Source organism: Nipponia nippon, unplaced genomic scaffold (assembly GCF_047370975.1).
Source record: "Nipponia nippon isolate SJK-2023a ecotype South Korea unplaced genomic scaffold, ASM4737097v1 scaffold_5, whole genome shotgun sequence".
Classification (NCBI taxonomy): Eukaryota; Metazoa; Chordata; class Aves; order Pelecaniformes; family Threskiornithidae; genus Nipponia; species Nipponia nippon.
This window is the reverse complement of record NW_028262369.1, coordinates 52,561,780-52,581,515: the sequence shown is the minus strand read 5'-3', so window position 1 is coordinate 52,581,515 and position 19,736 is coordinate 52,561,780. Positions and strand designations below refer to the sequence as shown.

The 19,736-nt window shown below is 38.8% G+C and overlaps 1 protein-coding gene across 5 annotated transcripts in view; it reads left to right on the top strand.

The window, feature by feature from the left end:
- Window positions 1–19,736, top strand: part of RABGAP1L (RAB GTPase activating protein 1 like) — a 261,730-nt gene that overhangs the window by 132,672 nt on the left and 109,322 nt on the right. For all 5 annotated transcript variants that reach the window (XM_087733874.1, XM_087733877.1, XM_087733876.1 and 2 more), the window contains one exon: window positions 14,313–14,426. In XM_087733874.1, coding sequence (XP_087590000.1) covers window positions 14,313–14,426 — 114 coding nt within the window. The remainder of the gene's footprint in view (window positions 1–14,312; window positions 14,427–19,736) is intronic.

Here is a 19,736-nt window from a genome sequence, read left to right as displayed (position 1 = left end):
TGTATAAATGAATGTGTGGTGTTATAACAATGTCAATTCAGAAGTAATAAGAAGCTATCTTTATTTGCAGCATTCTCCGATACACATTTATACACTTTTAAGTAGATCTTTCAATTAATATTTCCTTCAATTTGCAAGTTAACAATTGTACATGATGGTAAAAGTGGCAAATACACTATGAAAACACTGTAGGCTAAGCATGAGCGAGCTAAGGTCAAACAGATAAGGAATTGCACATTATAACCAAGTGAGATCTGAAAGTGTCTATTAAGAAACGCGATGGTGAAGTATAATGCAGGATACAGTAATGCTTGTCGGAAAGAGTAATGAAAACAAGACCGAGCATTTGTTATCTGTGTTCTTGTCAGTAATACCTGTAAGTATCCAGATTAGAGAGAGCATTGCAGTGCATGCAATATTTTCTTCAATCTTGCTTTCTAGCTGTCATAATTAAGTATAAGAAGTGAGCAGTAGTATCCAAAAAAGCCAATATCCACTTAAATAAGTCCCAAGTACATAAGCAACTTTAAGAAGTTTAAATTGCAATCTACATCAGCTGTATATTGTAGGAGGTCAAGAATTCTTGAACAGTAGGATTGTTTTAATAGTCTAGTATATGTTTATAATGCTCAAAAAGGAAAAAAAACCTTTTCACCTGTCTAATAGCTGTAACTAGATTTTATAAAGTTCCATAGCCTGCATAGTATAAAACTAATTTGGATTTTCTTTCAACTGATTTTCATTGATTTGAATGAAGATAAGATATTTGATTTATAGCTTCCTTTTATGAGTCAATGAGAACTAAATACAATGTATCTGGTACTTCTCTCTTGTTTCCCATCCTTTATCTTGTTTTATTTCTTCTTGGTCCTCTCCACTTCACCACTTCTTCCTGTCTTCATTTCTGTCCTTTCTGTTTACTTCTGTTTTCCTCTCTCCTGCTTTAGATTTTTTCTCTGTCCTGTATTTCAATCCCTGCTTGCTGCTCATTGTCCATTGACTCTTTTGCACAGTGAGAGTCTGATAGAACTTTTTTCCTGTTTTCCTGTTGACTAGCCTGTTGTAATCACATTTGTAAAGTGCTCGATGTCATTTAACCACGAGTTGGAGCCGCCTCTTCACCTCAGGCAAATATACATATAATGAAGTAACAAAATTTCATGAGAAGTATTTTGTCTGGAAAGCCAAGAAGGAAAAAAAAAGGAGGACAAAAAGCTAAATCAAGGTTACCCCTTCACTGTAACCTTGTCTCTGTACGTTATCCTTCATTCAGAAACGTGCTCTTTATGTTATCCTTCAAGCAGAAACGTGCTCGCAGTTGCGCAGCTCTGGGGGATGCCTTTGCAGATAGCAGCTTAACTTGATCTGTCTTGACTTGTGAGAAGTCATTTTTGTTGGCAGTTTTGAGAAGGCCTCAGAAGTCCCAAGTACCCTCCTTTCCAGCCAGACCTGCTGAGCCCTGTGGGAGGTACCTTTTGTGTCTTTCCAGTTTTCTATCATATCTGATTACAAGATGCCCGTTTTGTTACTTCTTCTGCCAATATCTTTTTAGATGTTCTTGTAGGTGAAAAGGATATGGTGACAAGGAAGTTACTAAGTCAATTTAATTTTCTGGTTTTTATGTAGGTGGGTTTTGGGTTTTGACAGACTTTGCAATAGAACTTGTGGGAAAATGAACTGTATAAGCAACCTTATTTAAAAATGGGGAAGTGATTTTCTTTGCGTAAAATGTAATGATCTAGTGACATGGTAAACAAACCCTCCGCATCATAAAATTTGTATTTAATTGATGGTGACCCTTGAGAAGTATTGTAAGAAAATACGCTTGACTTCAGTCCAGCTATGGGGTTTTTCCTGGGGGGAAAGTGGTGTTCAAACTTCACCAATTTAGCTTTACTTAAATGTTACGTGGTTGGTGGCTTTTAATGTAGATTGTAACATGACTGAGTAATATAACTGAGCTATGTTATGACTGCAAATGCGTGGAAGTTGCTTCTGTAGCATTAAAAAGAAGTGCTGTCTCATGGTATTTTTTCAGTAATATCCTTTATATGAAGGGAGTAACATCTCTCTGTGGTTTGTTTTCATTTTATCATTATAACTTTGTTTTATTCTTCCGTGCCTGAGGGTTTATACTGAACTGAGTTAATTGCATCTTATGATGATGAAAGTAGCTGTTTTCCTGCGTCTCATGGTTATTCCTTGTTTCTTATGGGATGGGAGATCATAGATTTTCCTATTTGTATTGCTCATTGGCATAAATGTCAGAGGTGCCAAGAAGGGCAGTGTTCACATAGAAATTTTGTTAGTGTGTTACTTCTTAAAATGAGGGGATTCAGCAAGTGATCGTTGTGAAGCAACAATATTAGCTGTAAACTCGGATAACCTCCCCATCATAATCAGAATAACTGGAATAACTAAACTTAATTAAATAAGAGGTGGACATAGGCTCCCTTGGTTTCTTCCAAGGAGAATGAACAGGTGAAGTATCCCTGAAATCTGCTTATTCCTATACAGTGCCTGTATAAAGTGCTTGAGAAATGTTCAGATACACTAAAAAGTAGTATATAAAAACCTGATAACACTTGAAACTCAGTTAGGATTATTTTTGTGCACTGTGCTGTCTTTGCACTGTCTGGTCTTTATTGTTATGACCCATATGTGTCCAGATAAATACTTTCTAATTTTAGTACTGTATTGATCTGAATCTTAGGAGGCACCTAATCTAAAGTGAATTTTAGTTTTCAAACAAAAGGAATAAACTAGATCAATATACAAAGGCAAAAATTGAGCTTTTCATGATTCACACACAGCCCCATAGGTCTCAATTACATACAGAGCTCTGTAGCATGGCCCTTCCTTTGTCATATGCAGCAGTTACACTGCTGTCTCTCAGCTGGGAAGAGTGGGACTTGAGGACTTATGCTGAATTAAGAAATCTCTGTAGAAAATGCTGGTTTTGCTTGAGAATTAGAGACACAGTCAGAATGAGCTAATTGACACGCTAGGTTCTAACACCCTAGAAACTGACTGGCTGGAATGCAGCTTTGCAGAAAAGGACCTGAGGGTCTGGAGGACACCAAGTTGAACATGAGACAGCCTTGGGCCCTTGCTGCATAGGCGGCCAATGGTATCATCCTCCTGCATCAGGAGGAGGGTTGCCAGCAGGTTGAGGGAGGGGATCCTTCCCCTCTGCTCAGCATTGATGAGGCCACACCTGGAGTACTGGGTCTAGTTCTGGGCTCCCCAGTATGAGAGAGACATGGACAGAGGAAGAGGTCCTGTGAAGGGCCAATGAGAAGGTGAAGGGACTGGAGCATCTCTCCTATGAGGAAAGGCTGAGAGAGCTGGGACTGTTCAGCTTGGAGCAGAGAAGGCTCAGGGGGATCTTATCAATGTGTGTATATATATATATGAAGGGAGGCTGTAAAGAAGACAGAGCCAGGCTCTTCTCAGTGGTGCCCAGTGTCAGAAGCAGAGGCAACGGACACACAGGAGGCTCCACCTGAACATAAGGAGAAACGTTTTTACTGTGAGGGTGACCAAGCACTGGCACAGATTGCCCAGGGAGGTTGTGGAGTCTTCACCATTAGACACATTCAGAAGCCATCTGGACGTGGTCCTGGGCAACCAGCTCTAGGTAGTCCTGCTTGAGCAGGCAGGTTGGACCAGATGACCTCCAGAGGTCCCTTCCCACCTCAAACATTTGTGATTCTCTTCCTTCCAATATTTTTCCTCATTAGTTCATCTACAATTGTATTAAAGACTTCTACTAATAAGCTCAGATATTGACAACTCATTATCAGCCTAGGCAGCATCTGCTTCAACCTACTTTTAGCTATATGTAGCACTGTTGGGAGGTGAAAGCCTCTTTGTGCTGCATTCCCTCTCCTTGTAACTAGGAGAAGATTTGAGGAAAGAAGATCTGTAGTCTCCCCATATCAGCATTTCTAAATTCCTTCTGTCTATCTACAGTTCATCTTGCAGAAAATTCCAGAGCTGCATTTGCAGTATGGGCCACCTGTAGTGGCAGTGGTTGCTCAGCAGAGACCTGGATGAATGCAGTTTCAGCAGCTGTATGCAATGTCTCATACACTCTGAAGGATCCAGTGAAGAAATGTACATCAAGTGTTGTCCAAATTGTAGATGAATACAACTTTTTTTCATAAATGTATTTAAAAACCAGCAACAAAATAGATTAAAACATTATGGGCAATGATGTACTAGCCTTATATAACTTTTCCTTTTAGTACAATGTTGTGTCATCTCCATAATTACTTCTATGTTAGGTATAAAAGTGCTTGACACATTAATTGCTTGTTTGTGGATGTTATCACTCTAGATTTACCCATGAAGGACTTGTTGCTCAGAAATAATACACACTATTCAGTGTATCCACAATTCAATCAGATTCTGACAGAGGCAGGAATGAAAACCGTGTGCTTGTATTTCCATCCTTTTCCTGAACCGTTTGGCTAGCCTTCATCTTCTACAATGCACTGTTTCCTGAAGCTGGAGTAAGGACTTTTAAGACCTTGTTGAAAAGTGATTTTGATCTTATATGCTCCCAAAGAGCCAGAGTCTTTGGTCTTACAGTCTGATGTCAATGCTGAGTGATACAAAGGGCTGTCAAGTCAACAAAACCACCAGATTTTGGATTTCTTATATAAAGAACAGATTACTCTATAGTGGGCTTGTTGATCTTAATAGTTCTGGAAGATGAGTGGTTCAAAAAAGCACATACTTCCAAATAACAGGATGCCTTCACAGTAAAGAAAATGTAAAGGCGGTGTTGTCATAGCAAGCATTAAAATGAAAGCATCCAGGATATCAAGTGATTGCTTGAATTATATACCTGTTGTCAGGGAGCGGATCTGGGAGGTAACCGAGTTGGTGGTTTTTACTTACTGTAAACATTACAGCTGACCATAGGTCTTGCTGAGGTGTTTCTGTCTGGATTATTGGAAGAACTCCATTGTTTAAGAAAATGAGGGAGAGATGTTGCCTTTTTGAAGAAATAGTCTGTGCACTTCAACAACTACAAGCTTAAGAAGCTTTTTAAAATCAATGTATTGGCAAATCTTTATCTGCATAGTGCTTCAAGGCATTTCCTCCTTGTTAAAAATCAGCATCACTGAACCAGATAAACTTCCTTGATATTACAGCATTTTCTCTTTTTATTAACATTTTCCCAGCAGCAAGCAATACGGATGCTAAAGGTTAGGGTGTGCTAGGAGGCCCTACGTAGCTATGAATTTTGTTACAATTCTTTCTTAGACCTGGAGTCACTCGGCTTGTAAAGGAAAAGTCAAGCAACTCTGGAAAGCAACACTTTCTTTAAAATCTTAAATGGACTGGTTACATTCATCATGTCATCTTTTGATTGCCGAAAGTAGGTTTAATTTCAGAATTCATAAAAATGTGTTGAAAGAAACACTAACTAGATGGACATCTACTTGGTCAGTGATGCTGCAGGAAACTGATCTCTTAAGACCTAGGTTTTTAGAGAAGTTTGCTTTTTAAAGATTTTTTTTTTTTTAACCAGTAACTGTATTTTTCTTTTTTTTATGCTTCTTGTAGTGGAGATTTCTCGCACTTGTTTAAAATGGAAGTAAGTTTTTGTGGTGGTTTAACCCCAGCTGGCAACTAAGCACCACACAGCTGCTTGCTCGCTCCCCCCCAGTGGGATGGGGGAGAGAATTGGAAGAGTAAAAGTGAGAAAACTCGTGGGTTGAGATAAAGACAGTTTAATAGGTAAAGCAAAAGCCACACACACAAGGAATTCATTCACTACTTCCCCTGGGCAGGCAGGCGTTCGGCCATCCCCCAGGACAGCAGGGCTCCATCACGCGTAACGGTTACTTGGGAAGACAAACGCCATCACTCGGAACACTCCCCCCTTCCTTGTGCACCTGGCAGAGCACGGGAAGCTGGAAAGTCCTTGACTAGTGTAAGCACTACTTAGCAACAACTAAAACATCAGTGTGTTATCAACATTGTTCTCATCCTAAACCCAAAACACAGCACTGTACCAGCTACTAAGAAGAAAATTAACTCTATTCCAGCTGAAACCAGGACAGTTTTGTAGCACCATCAATTAAGGTAGATAAATAGGAGCCAAGGATTCAAATATGCCACCTTTTCTGTTTTCTGTGAGCATTCACATGAGTTTTCCACAGCCATCTGATATGGTGCAGTTAAGTATTGTTTGTTAGAAGCAGGCCTTACCTTTCCAATTGCTTCTGGAAATTATCCAATGAGTTGGTGGTAGTCAGAAATATTTGAATTTCAAATTACAGATTAATCACAAGAACATTTTTTCCAACGTTTACAAATGTCTAACAGAGGAGACATAATCAGAAACCTAATCTAAAAATTAGCAAACCAGAAGGAACTTGGACAAAATTAACTTCCTACATGGATAAATCTGTGGGTTACCTTTTTACTTGTCTGTTAATGAAGTAGTGCCTATACACATTTCAGAGAAAAAAGGTGAAATGATGATAAGTAAACTGGATAACATGCATTTTACTTGGTCTAATATGTCTTCCTGTCCTCTGGAGAGGCCAACCTTCCTAAGTAATATCTATTAAAAACAAGAGCAAACCTAAGACGAAATCCAGTGCTTAAAAATTCTCTCCAACCTTTAACAGAAGAATGCTGGATATCGTATCTGCTAAAGATCCGGTGACCCAAATAAAGCCCCAAATACAATAAAATGGAAATTGAAATACTGTGATATCTACAAACAGATGCGTGTGGCCCTTCATGCCAACTATACATCATAAGGAAAAAAAAAAACCAAACCCCATCTGCTAGTGTACGGAGCGCCTTCTCTTGTGGGAGATCAGGGAGCTTTCAAGATAAGTGTTTAAGAGTAACTCTGAATTCACAGTGTACCATCCCAATGGCAAAAAATTGAGCCTGGTGCATTCAAAAGTTGATCTCTTGCCCAGTAGCACAGAAAGCCTTTTTCTTTTGATAACGTCTTTCAGAAAGGATATGGCAGAGTAAGGAGAATAAATTATGTATCAGTAGCGTACAAGAGAGGGAGGATGTATAGAATAGGAGAGGGAGAAGGAAAACAAAACACAAAGATAGTAAAGGTCATGGATATTTTTTGTTTTTCAGAAGAAGAGACTGTATGCAGAATTGATCGTTTTGTGTCTGATCTAGTTTTGCTGTGATTTTTTTACAGAAAAATGTCATCTCGTCTGTTGCTGATTGATGGCTTAACCCTGTTAAGATCTGAGCTGTTTCTGCCTTACCTCTGTGACTGCTAGAATATCGCTTTCTTTTTTATAGCTACATACAGAATAATATTTACATAGGTATCTTTAATATTCTAGTACTACCTTTTTCTTCTGTGCAGTCTTTAGGAATCTTGGAGTTGTCATTCTCTGTGGTCCAAGTCTACCTTGTCCAGCATCTTGTAGCTGAAAACTATCAGCACCAGCTTCTGGGAGGGTTAAAAACCTCAACCTGGGCAGTTGGTCAGTGTGTCCTCATCAGGGCTCCTCCCAGGTAGTTTTAAGATTGACTTAAGTGTTGAAAGAAATACAATGACAGCCTTTCAAAATGAGCATCATTCCCCATTTCCTTGGCATTCATATGGGTGATCATATAAATAATAGAACAGTTCATAACAAGCTCTTGGCCAATTCAGTCCCAGTGGTACTGTATCTAAAAGGATTAGAGTCCCAGCCCACAAGCTTTTTAACAATTAGAGAACTGGGTATTTAGAAGAGATTGGTAATTTTGCGTTCTTAGTCTAAAAAGGGGCATGTTGTAGATGCTTTTCTGAGGATCCCGTCTTGGCAATTGTCAAAATTTGAGGCATGAGCAGCTGCCCGCTACCTTATCAAACACAGCTTGGGAAGAATAGGAGATAATTTGATAAAAGATGATGTCTACTTCCTTGGGCAGAGCTATATTAGTAATCCAAAACATTACGCTCATGAGAAAAGAAAGAGAGCCTCTGACTAAATTTAGATCCAGACCTGACCTGCCAGAAGCCCAGGACTGCTGAGATTTGAGCTATTGATTTGGCCCCATGTCCAGTAGGACTGTTGTTTCTTTCCGCTTGTAGAAAGCGGTTTTGCCCAAGCAGCAATAAATACAGCTGATAGTGAGCCAGAATTTGCAAAGTTCAGCTGACCAGTGTACTTATTGAACTAACCTAAATATTATGTTCACTTTAAATATCTTGATATGTAACTGTTAAAAAAAGTCTAAAGAATAATCCCCTGCTTTTTTCTCAGTTTGTTTCTCTGTTAATTAGTACTCTTTGAGTATTACATGTTCTCAGCTGAATAAAAGCTGGATGATTGAAAGAAAATCTATTTATAGAAAAGAGCTGAACTACAAGGTATGTATTACAAAAATGCTACAGAAGAACTGAGCATAAGCCAAACATCTTTTATTCAATGTTTTTAAAAGGAAGAGCCATTGATTTTTTTTTTCCAAATACTGATTGGTAGGGAACCTGGGATACTTTATACTTGGAGGGTTATAATCTGTCTGGAAAATGATGAGAGGAAAGAGGTTGATGATATGTATATATGTGCTGACACAACATGATGTCAGGTTTCACAGAAAGCATGGGTTTGGGAGGGCATCATTAATAACAAGGGGCAGAGCTAGATGCCAGTTACGCAGATGTTGTGGTTTAACCCCAGCCAGCAGCTAAGCACCACACAGCCGCTCGCTCACTCCCCCCTGGTGGGATGGGGGAGAGAATCGGAAGAGTAAAAGTGAGAAAACTCATGGGTTGAGATAAAGACAGTTTAATAGGTAAAGCAAAAGCCGCGCGCACAAGCAAAGCAAAGCAAGGAATTCATTCACTACTTCCCCTGGGCAGGCAGGTGTTCAGCCATCCCCAGAACAGCAGGGCTCCATCACGCGTAACGGTTACTTGGGAAGACAAATGCCATCACGCCGAACGTCACCCCCTTCCTTCTTCTTCCCCCAGCTTATATACTGAGCATGACGTCATATGGTATGGAATAGCCCTTTGGCCAGTCTGGGTCAGCTGTCCTAGCTATTGTCCCTCCCAGCTTCTTGTGCACCTGGCAGAGCACAAGAAGCTGAAAAGTCCTTGACTAGTGTAAACTCTGCTCAGCAAGAACCAAAACATCAGTGCGTTATCAACATTATTCTCATCCTAAATCCAAAACGCAGCGATCTACCAGCTACTAAGAAGAAAACTAACTCTATCCCAGCTGAAACCAGGACAGCAGATCATTTCAAACTCATGCTGACTGACCTCATCTATTTTGTGTATTTTGTATTTGCTGCCTATTTGTGACTGAGTTTTAGAGAACTTAAAGTTATTATTCATATTCCCATGTGCGCATGTGTGGAACTGTACAGGACCACAAAGAACTTTAAGGAATAAAATAAGCAATATGCAAAAAATCTGTTCCTTCAGCAAAATGCTTAGGATACTGAAACAATGTCATAATGTCTAATAATGTGCACTTGGCAAGCCAATATTTAAATTTACAGCTTTTCAGGATGGAGAGGCATGGATTTACTGAGGGTATCTCTAACTCCTGCTACCAGGAGGTGGTGTGTTTCCACATTGTACATCTCTGTCTAAACAAGAGTGATGAACACCTGCAGCAGCTTGGGAGTTTTTGCTTTCCATACAATGTGTAGAAAAGTTTCAGTATCATATATTCACCTGAACCAGCGTGACACACCAGATTTCCAGGTCGTGGTAATGTTAGATGTTGAAAGGCCATTTTGAAAATTTTTTTTTCCTTTTCTTACTTTCCTTGGTACTCTGGATTCTGGCTATTTTTAGCTAGTGAAGAGAGGAAGCATGGGCGGGACAATTTGATGCAAAGTCAGCTGTTTGAACCTCAGCAGAGATGCAGACCTTTTAAATGGGTCCAGTCAGGTGAACTTGTATTGAGTCTCCAGCACATACAAATCATATTGTTTTCGTATATAAACTTATGTGATAAAACCAAACTTGAAGGAGTTCAAGATTAGAGATAAGCCTTTGGAAATTAAGTACAATATGAAAATTGCCTACTCATATGCATAATGATATATTCTTGATCACACATAGTTCTGTGGTTTTTGGTTTCTTCTTCCCGGGATCTCTGCCTTGTTGTGTACAGAAGGAATAGTGCTTTTCTAATGAGCAGCTCCCTCCCCCCCCGTCCTCCTCTGTACTATTTTTCATTGTGTAACCCTGTGCCTTACTATATACCATTCAGATCAGGATTTGAGGATGAAGTTATTATTTTCCTCTTTGGCATTTCTGTAGGACTCATCACTACAGCATTTCAGTGCTTCAGATGTTAATTGATTTTCATAACACCCTACTGAGATGGGGAATTATTATTAACCAGGGAAGTAGAGCACAAGGAGATTGAGGTCAGAAGTACTGCTCAATTTGAATGCCATGTTTGAGACACCTGTGACCCGGTTTATTATTTTTTCAGTATTCACATAAAACTCTTGAATTCCTTTAATTGCAACTGTAAGTAATTCTGCATTTCTCCATATTGAGTCAACAGCTGTAATATAGGCAGCTGTATAGTAAGGAAAACTCAGGTGACCACTCATGGAATTTTTTGCGTAAGTGATGTGCCTGGTTTCACGTAAGCAATTTTGGGCAGAAGTGGGGAAAGGATCTGAGTCGTAACACAGCATTGAGATGTTACACCCCAAGAGATTTTTCTTTCTTAATACATTCTTCTGGCTCATACCATACGTATACTCCAGTTCTTGCAACAAAGGAAGCAAGGCTCTACCGACAGGAGTCTCTTCTACTCCCTAACCGTAATTCATCACCAGAATGGGTACACTCATGACGACAAAAGAGTAGAGGTCCTTTTTGGAGTGTGTGTGAAATGTTCTTAATTAAAAAATAGTTCCTGATATACATGCATAAAGATTGCCCTATATTTCTTAATTTTGAGTGCCGATGTACCCTTAATTTTCTTTTAACATTTATTTAATATACACAGTTTTATGTTCTCTTCTGTATTTCTATGTCAGCCTGCCTTCTGGCATCAAATGTCCACATTCAGCAGCATCTTAATAGTTTAAAATGGCAGCAATGTCAAGGAGTTTTTATCCCAGTACAGTTGCTTCACAATTGCAGGAATTTAGCTGTTTTAAAAGTGAGACGACTCAAAGTAGAGAGCTTGTTCAGTAGGATGTTAGCTGTCATATAGTTGACATATGAAGATAATTCTTTTCCTCAGTAGAATATTGTTTCTCTGAGTTGGCAGCACAGAAATGATTATTAGAAGCGAGAAAGATTAAAACTCTGAATGCTTTGATAGCCATCTCACCTTAGCTTTTTTCATAAGGAATTAACTAATCATGACTTTCAGAAGAATAAAAATCGTCTGAAAACCTGAATTAGGACAACCATAAACTCATCTGCTGTGGTACTCCTGAGAACAGCACTATCAACAACTATCTGGAAAAGATAGAAACTTAACCAAAATATTTTTTATATGTTTTAAGAAGTCATTCTACACTGATCTTCACTCTAGACTAATTTCTTGTTTTTCTTAGATTATGGGTTTATCGTATTTCAGATGGATGTTGCCTTTTCAGAAGGAGTTAATTCTCCTGTCTTTCAGCTTAAATTTTGTTTTGGGTGCATTTAATTGTTTTCTTCTGTTGTTTTGGAAGTATCTGTTGTTAATAATGCTGAATGAAGCCTCTTCTTCAGGCTCCTTTTAACTCGGTAAAAGTGAATTTGCATTTGAGCCTTTACACAAATGTTTTTTGGTCCTACCTTAGACATCTACCTTGTCAACTTCTATGTGCTCAATTATATGTTGGCCTCTCAGTTCAAGAAAAGACAGAAGTAGAGGGAAGTCAAACGCAATCTCCTTTCTTGACAGAAAAGTGATGTATGTGCTGGACGTGGTGGCTTTCCTGTAACTTTCTTTGAAATGCCTGGAACTTTTCAAATTTGTGCTGAAGAATTAATGTAACAGATTTATATAATGGACTCGGTAACTGTGCTGTACCGGTAGATCTTAAATACTGTTTAAGGCATTTCCTCACAATGTAACTAAATTGTCAGATCAATCTGGGAGGAAGACTGCAATTATTTAGCCTCTCGGGTGTTTGAAAGCCATGTAAATGAAAATACTCATTAAAGAAGTCTGATTAGAGAACTGCTTATTATTAATTTTTTATTATTATTCTGTGTTTTGTGCATGTGATTTAGACTCCGTGGTTAGTTTTGGTCAGTAATAGTTGCATGATGCTTACATATCCTGAAAAACATGATGGTAACCTGGTGAAAGCGCAAAAGTGTGTTTATTTTCTCCAGCACTACCAGTTAGCATAATCACTTCTTTTTGTAAGCTTTCCTTTTCTTAGCACATAACAGTATGCCTGGCATTTTACAAAATACAGATCATGTTACTGTCTTGTACTAAAGATGTTATTGTCAAGCAAAGGGAAAGCAACTATTGAGATCACTGAAAATTAGGACATCATAAATGGATAAATTAATGATGGTAGAGATTCAGAGAAGCTGTGAACTTCAGGGAGAGATTTGAGAGAGAAGGAAGAGGAAAACTTCTGTGTGTAAGAACTGGAAGATTGTGCTAAGTGCAGAGAGGGATGTGGAGGAAAGATGAAGCCATAGTTTGATATGGAGGGTTGAGAGAACCAAGGGAAATGAGAAGACAGATGAGAACAGAAGAAGATTAGATTTAAAAAAAAACAACCAGTTGTTTGGGTTTTTTTTACTTATCTGTGATACTCAACTGAGTGCTGTTAGAAAACATTTAAATTTAAAGTGACGTTTGTGCTCGTTGCGACTATAGCTATTTTCTTAGGTGCTATTGAAGTGAATGGAGAAATACAATGATGGGTTTTCATCTCTGAGGTAGCCTGATATAGCCCAGGGTGATGTCTTTGTGTGTATTGGTTATGGATGGGCCCAAAAGGAAACCATAGTTGGGAATTGCTGTGGACTTCTCGCCAAGCCCCCACAAACAGCTGCGTTACGGTATGGCATAGTCTCACCATAGAGGCTTTATGGTGTTAGGAAACCACCCAAATTTGGGAGATTATCTGGTTGCTGACTCTGGCAGGTGTAAAGAAGCTTTTTTATGGAGAGTCCTGGATTACAAACTGCAATCTGAGGGTTTGGAAGCTTTTCTGTAACAGACATACTTTGTTTTCAAGGTAAAAGTATTTAGAAAGGATTTATTTTCTAAGTCACAGGTGAGGATTCTCTTGGCTTTTCCTTGAGGATTACAAAGGTAATAGAGAAAAGCACCCTTTTATATTTACCAACCTAAAGGTGCTATCTCACACTGAGGGTAACTGGAACCTGAAGAGAATTGATTAACTGTTGTAATTCCAGCTTTGACATTTTGATACGACTTTCTCATACACACAGTGGTATTTCTCAGGTCTGATTGCAATGATTTCTGTCTTTTTATAGGAATGCAGTATTGTAAGCAATTGCTTCTTTATCTACAGATCTAGGTGTGTCTAGGGAACAACTCAGTTGCCTAAACGTGGGCATTTGGTGTCATTTTAGCTGTCTCTGGATATGCAGATCATCCACATGGAGCTTGCAGAGATGATGCAGCACTTAGAGCAGACTTGTATCCTTCTGCAGCAGCAGCTGCTTACTGGGCAAGATTATCTTCGGGCTTCTAAAATGGCATTTGACACCAATGTTTAGGCACCTGAACTCATCCCTAGTTGCTAGTCAATGTAAAAATGTAATTGAATTGGAGATGGTAGCGGGGAAAGATACAGGATTTATCTGGAAGTATAACTTTCTGGTACTTCTTCTGGTTTTGTTCTTTCAAAGACCACTTAATAGTAAACTTTGAACATGTCTAAGTAATAGTTCTAATTTGTAATTAACACTGTTTTTATGGTAGACTGATAAACATTTTAAATTAATACCTCTGAGCTTGCAAGAGAGAGACAATCTCATTTTCTTCTTTTCTTTTTTTTTTTTTTTTTTTTTTACTCCAAGACAAATACAGTAAGCCGATGTTCTGTGGTAAAAATGCACCTACAATTAAATAACTAGTCATTTCCTGTGAGTGTTAAAGTTGAACTGTAAGCCTGAAGGACAGAAAACATGCCACGTTGCTCTTGTTAAACTGTCAAATTATTACTGCATATGCGACTAGAGGATTTTCAGTTTCTTCTCAAAGCATTTTTAGAAGATGAGTCAGTAAAGCAGTTATCTAATGTATCCACATTGACTGCACAAAGAATTTTATATTCTGTTATGTTTAATTACACTGTTACCAAGCTAATACTTCAGGATTTTTCTCTCTTTTTTACAGGATTCTGCACAAGAGAGTGTCATTACACGAGATATTCATCGTACATTTCCAGCACATGATTATTTCAAAGATAGAGAAGGAGACGGTCAGGAATCTCTATACAAAATCTGTAAGGTACAGTCAGTACTCTGCATTTTAAAGTGTGTTCCATATTTTGCTATGACTGTATTTTGCCCTGCTAACCCTGTTCTGATCCAAGTCACTAATCAATAAGATTTTAAAGCTTTATTTAGATTGCATGTGGAGAGTGTAGTGTTTCTGCAGTACTGGGTATCCTGAAGTACTTTTTATAACCTTGCATTTCTTATCTCCTGAGATGCATATTAGAAGAGCAAGGCTCAAGCTAGCTTTACTAATGGGCAGTTAGATATCAGAGGTCTGTCTCAGTGGAAGCGTGGTGTAGTAGAACTTTCTTTGCTCTGCTGGAGGGGAGGTTTGCAGAGGAAGGGAAACCCTCAGTGCAAGCTCTGCTATGAGAACGTCTCTAGACGGTTATCTAGAGAACAAGTTAGCAGACCTTTTCACAAGCAATGTGTATGTGTAGCTTTTCACTCATAGCTCTCAGATCACCTCTGATCAAAGAAAAATCTAATTTTTTCCAATTTGCACACGGGGAAGTTGAGGTACTAAATGAACAGAGTTGTCCAGCTTGTACAGACAGACTTTTGTTGCTTAAGAGAGATCCAGAAGGTAGAATATTGCAGCTAGATAGGGAGTTCTCTGGCTTTCAGTTGCAGATTTTATTGTGTTTCTGGCAGGCAGTTTTTGTTTTAAATTTTATTTCTACATGTAAAATAAATGACTGCCTTAGACAAAGCCATTTCCATTTCCCTTCCTTTTCCTTGTTACTTTCTTTCTACCTCAGTTGATTAACAGGCAGAAATAACGGAGTTGTTATAACAAGCAGAAAAGAGTGTCCTGCCTTTTGGGTATAATGATACATATTCCTGTTCTCCAGATAAATTCTATGGTGATACAGACACCTATTCAAATAATAATTTGGACGACTGTTAAATATAGCTGCTTAGGTTACATATATTGAAGTTCATTGTCATGAGTAATTCACATTAAAAAAAAGTAAAAAAATAAAGGAGCAGAGAGAACTTTGAACCAATTATATTGATTTCTCACTAATCTTGGAGGGCTCTAGATGGCTACAAGAAAACCGTTCCTGTGCCAGTCTTTGAAAAGAATAACTAGGACAATGCACGTAATTGTGGGCTTGTCAGTTTGATATCAGTTAAGTGAAAAATGATGGAATAACATTCAGCTTGTCAAGAATTAAATGTGAGAAGTATATTATAATGAATGCCTATGAATTTACTGAAAATAGATTTTGACAAGCTAATACAAAAGAAATAAAAATACAGATTTCACCGTTGAAGGTAATTTTATCGAAATTCTGTAGATCGTGTAGTCTGCCATGCAAAAAAGATATAAACGCTGGACAAGTTAGAACATGAACAAGATACACATTAAAGAATTAAAGCTGGCTGGGTAGCAGGTTACTAAACATCAGCACTGAATAAATGTATTTCAAACAAGGCGTCATGAAGATCGCTTGTTCATTTCATGTACTCTGGTTAGTCACCTAAAAAAACCCAGAAAAATAATTTCTGATAAAGATAACTTGATGACACAGAGAAAAAGGGAATGGTAAATACTAAGGTGTTAAAGGATGTATAGACAGATGAATCTTGTGTAGGAATAGAATGACTTGAGTAACTCAAGTTTTTACAGCTGCTGCAGCTGCTTTTGATTACTGTGTCCATGTCGTGGTTTAACCCCAGCCGACAACTAAGCACCACACAGCCACTCGCTCACTGCTCCCCGATGGGATGGGGGAGAGAATCAGAAGAGTAAAAGTGAGAGAACTCATGGGTGGAGATAAAGACAGTGTAATAAGTAAAGCAAAAGTCGTGCGTGCAAGCAAAGCAAAACAAGGAATTCATTCACTCCTTCCCATCGGCCAGCAGGTGTTCAGCCGTCTCCAGGAAAGCAGGGCTCCATCTCGCGGAGCGGTAACTTGGGAAAACAAATGCCATCATGCTGAATGTTCCCCCTTTCCTTCTTCTTCCCTCAGCTTTATGTGCTGAGCATGACATCATATGGTGTGGAATATCCCTTTGGTCAGCTGGGGCCAGCTGTGTCCCCTCCCAACTTCTTGTGCACCCCCAGCCTCCTCACTGGTGGGGTGAGGTGAGAAGCAAAAAAGGCTTTGACTCTGTGTAAGCACTGTTCAGCAATACCTAAAACATCCCTGCGTTATCAACGCTGCTTTCAGCACAAATCCAGAACATAGCCCCATACTAGCTACTATGAAGAAAACTAACTCTATCCCAGCCAAAAGCAGCGCAGTCCAGAATTAAAGACAACTACTTCTACATTGGAAAGAATCTATAGAAGTTCCATGAGGATGATGAAAGGATTTGGGAACATACTTTGGGAAAAAAAATTCTTTTTCATAAATGAGTATCTCAGTCTCTTTTGTTTAATAGAGAGAAGATAAAGGAATGAATCTGTCTGAACTAGAAGTGACTTAGAGGAATTATCTGTCTAGCAGGCAGCTTCACAGAGGCAGACATCTCAGACCTTCCTGGGTTTTCTGTAGTAAAAGTGAAGAATTCTACTCATCTTCCAAAGCTGGGAGCCTTCCCTGCTCTCAGGGCCTCTACTGCTCCTGCAGAGAAAGTTGCTGCAGATGTTGGTCCTCTTTTGTTGAAGTATCTAGATCTGAGGCCTGTCAGTGTGTACATCAAGTTGAGGACCGCTTTTCCTGTGAAGCGTTTTGTATTTATCTACAGCCGAATGACCTCTGCCACTTCGCCACTTTCTCTTGATATGAACGTGTTCTGCATAGCGTCTTTGCAGTCAGCTTTTAATTTTCTGCTCCAAACAGCTTTGTCTCATCAGCAGTCTTTGTTACTGTGCTATTTTTATGTGTTCTGTATGATTTGTGAATATTTTCAACAGCATCAGCCCTAGCACGTCTTTCTGTAAGGTTCTGTGAGTGACCTCACCTTCATTCTGTGGGTGAGAGCTGACTGTTTATTCCTACCTTTTGCTTTCTATCCTTCAATCAATTATTTGAGTGCGTAAGAGGACCTTCTACGGCAGCTTAGTTCCTTAAAAACCCTTTGGGAAGGGAGCTTGTTGAAGGTTTTCTAAAAATCCTAGTAGACTCTATTGACTGCCTCCTTCTTTTATGTGCTCATTGGTTCAGAGAAGGATTTGGGAAGCATTGCTTCCTGGTAGAACAGCCCTATCCAATCTTCAGCATTGAATTATTCATAAGTTTACTGATTTTATTCTTGACAGTTTCTACCTACTTGCCAGTACGGAGATCAGACACAACTGCTGTGTAGATTTCTAGACAGTTCCTTTTCCTTCATCCTTGCACTGTTTTCTTAAATGGCTACGGCTCTGTTCTACAGGTGGCCTGTCTGTGGCCAGGTCTAACTGGACTTTGAATTTATGATTGACCAGTGTTGAGAGTAATCATTGTGGCTGGTTTATGTTACTAGTTTAACTTTTAACAGAGGGGCTGTGCGCTTATGCCCTTCTTCTAATATGAAAGCAAGATATTTGAAGAATGGGATTATTGAATAAGGCTAGAAAAGGTCTCTCCTCAAGTGGGAGGGTAAAAAGCTGAAGAGCATTTTCTTCATGCCCCACTGAAATGAGAGATGATCTGAGCTGTCAGATAAAAAGGAAAACCATTAAAAGCTCACTGCCTCATTTTAACGGGTCTGTCAGTTTTAGTTCCATCTCTTAATCTCTTCTTCAGAACAGTAGGAAATCAGGAAAAATGGAAACTTTTTCAGTTGCAGAACATTTATGTGACAAAGTATCTAAAAATAAACTTTAAGGCTGACAATGGTGATAAGGAAGGAAGAGAGTTCCAGATTCTAGATTGGAGATTTCACTTGAGGACATCGCATAAGCTAGATTTGCACAGAGAAAACATCTTTGGGAAAACAGTTCTGTTTCTTGCACACTTTCTGTTTAAATACTATGCGAATTCTAGCTCTATTTAAAGAGCTCATTCTCTGCGTTACAATGCATAAAAGAATCGTACTCTCGACCTACTTCCATGCGTGCATATGTATTTAACAGCTCGATGCTCCAGGGAAGCAAAGCACTTGGCAGAAATAGTCCTCTCAACTGTTTGGAGTGTATGCAGTGCAGAATTTAATGTGAGCTGTGTTTTCTCTAATTTTCTGATTAAAGTAACTCCTATTCGACAGACAACCGCTGTGACTTTAATAGGAGAAAGGGAGTATGTTGCAGGGAAATCAATCAGGTTAGCTAGGTGAGTGTTCTTATTGGGCAAACTGGAAAAATAGACGCAACGCTTCCCTGTTTTTCTGAAAATGGTTGAATTACTTTCTAGATATTCCAAGTTGGTGTTAGTGTTTTCCAGTAAATAAAGCCATTATGGAAGGATATGAATCATTTGTATCATGACATATTTTGTTACTAAATACTTATCTCCTTGGTTGATCAAATTTGTAGTTTTTTTCCTAATTCTAGTCATACTTGTCTGAAGGTTTTATGCACATGATCAGTGTGACGGCTGGTTTACTGTGAAACGAAACACTCTGTTTTAATTGTCATTCCAATGTCTGTCTGTCTGTTGGTACCCACATTAGTACAGGGAATAATAAACTGTTTTTCTAACAAAGCTAATACTGAATGGACTCCAGTATGAGGTTTTTGGCTTTCTTTGCTGTATAATTGAAATGTGAAAATGTCTTTGAGTTGCTCTTCTGTGACCGGTAACTTCTATACTATGATAAGCTGCAAATGATGGATTACTCTTTGACTCATCCTTCAGCATGGCAGAACTGCTGCTTAGTGCTGTCCTGTAAGCTGATTGTCTAACTTTCATCCCTTTTTTACATTTTCATTTCCATTTCATTGCGGCATTTTTTTTCAGATGATCACCTCTTCTCAGCATGCCTGTATTCTTCCACATTTTTCAATCCTTAGTATCTCCTCAGATTTACAAATGGGAAGTTTTCAGCATTTGTCCACTTCGGTTTAATTATTTGTCAGAGAGCAGATCCCTTTCTTTCCTATAGGAGTCTTATTTGCCAATTTTAGAATAAACGTAGGAGCATAAACAGAATCAGTTAAGAATTATTTTTCATCTATTTTTAGTTGTTTATTTTCTTTGTTCCTGGGTTGAAGAGCAATTTTAGTAAATATTGTTGTCTTGTTTCATGCAAAGGATTTTTAATGTTATCTTGTCTCCTTCCATTTACATATTAATAAGGTTCCTTCTCTGTGCATCTGTGCTCAGCAAGGAAGCAGTGGTACTGTACTCGCATATGGGGTTTCTGCTGGGACTGTACTAGTGGGAAGGTCAGGATTGTGAACCTTGAATGCTGGAAAGAGAGTAAAGGCTTTAGTATGTTCGGA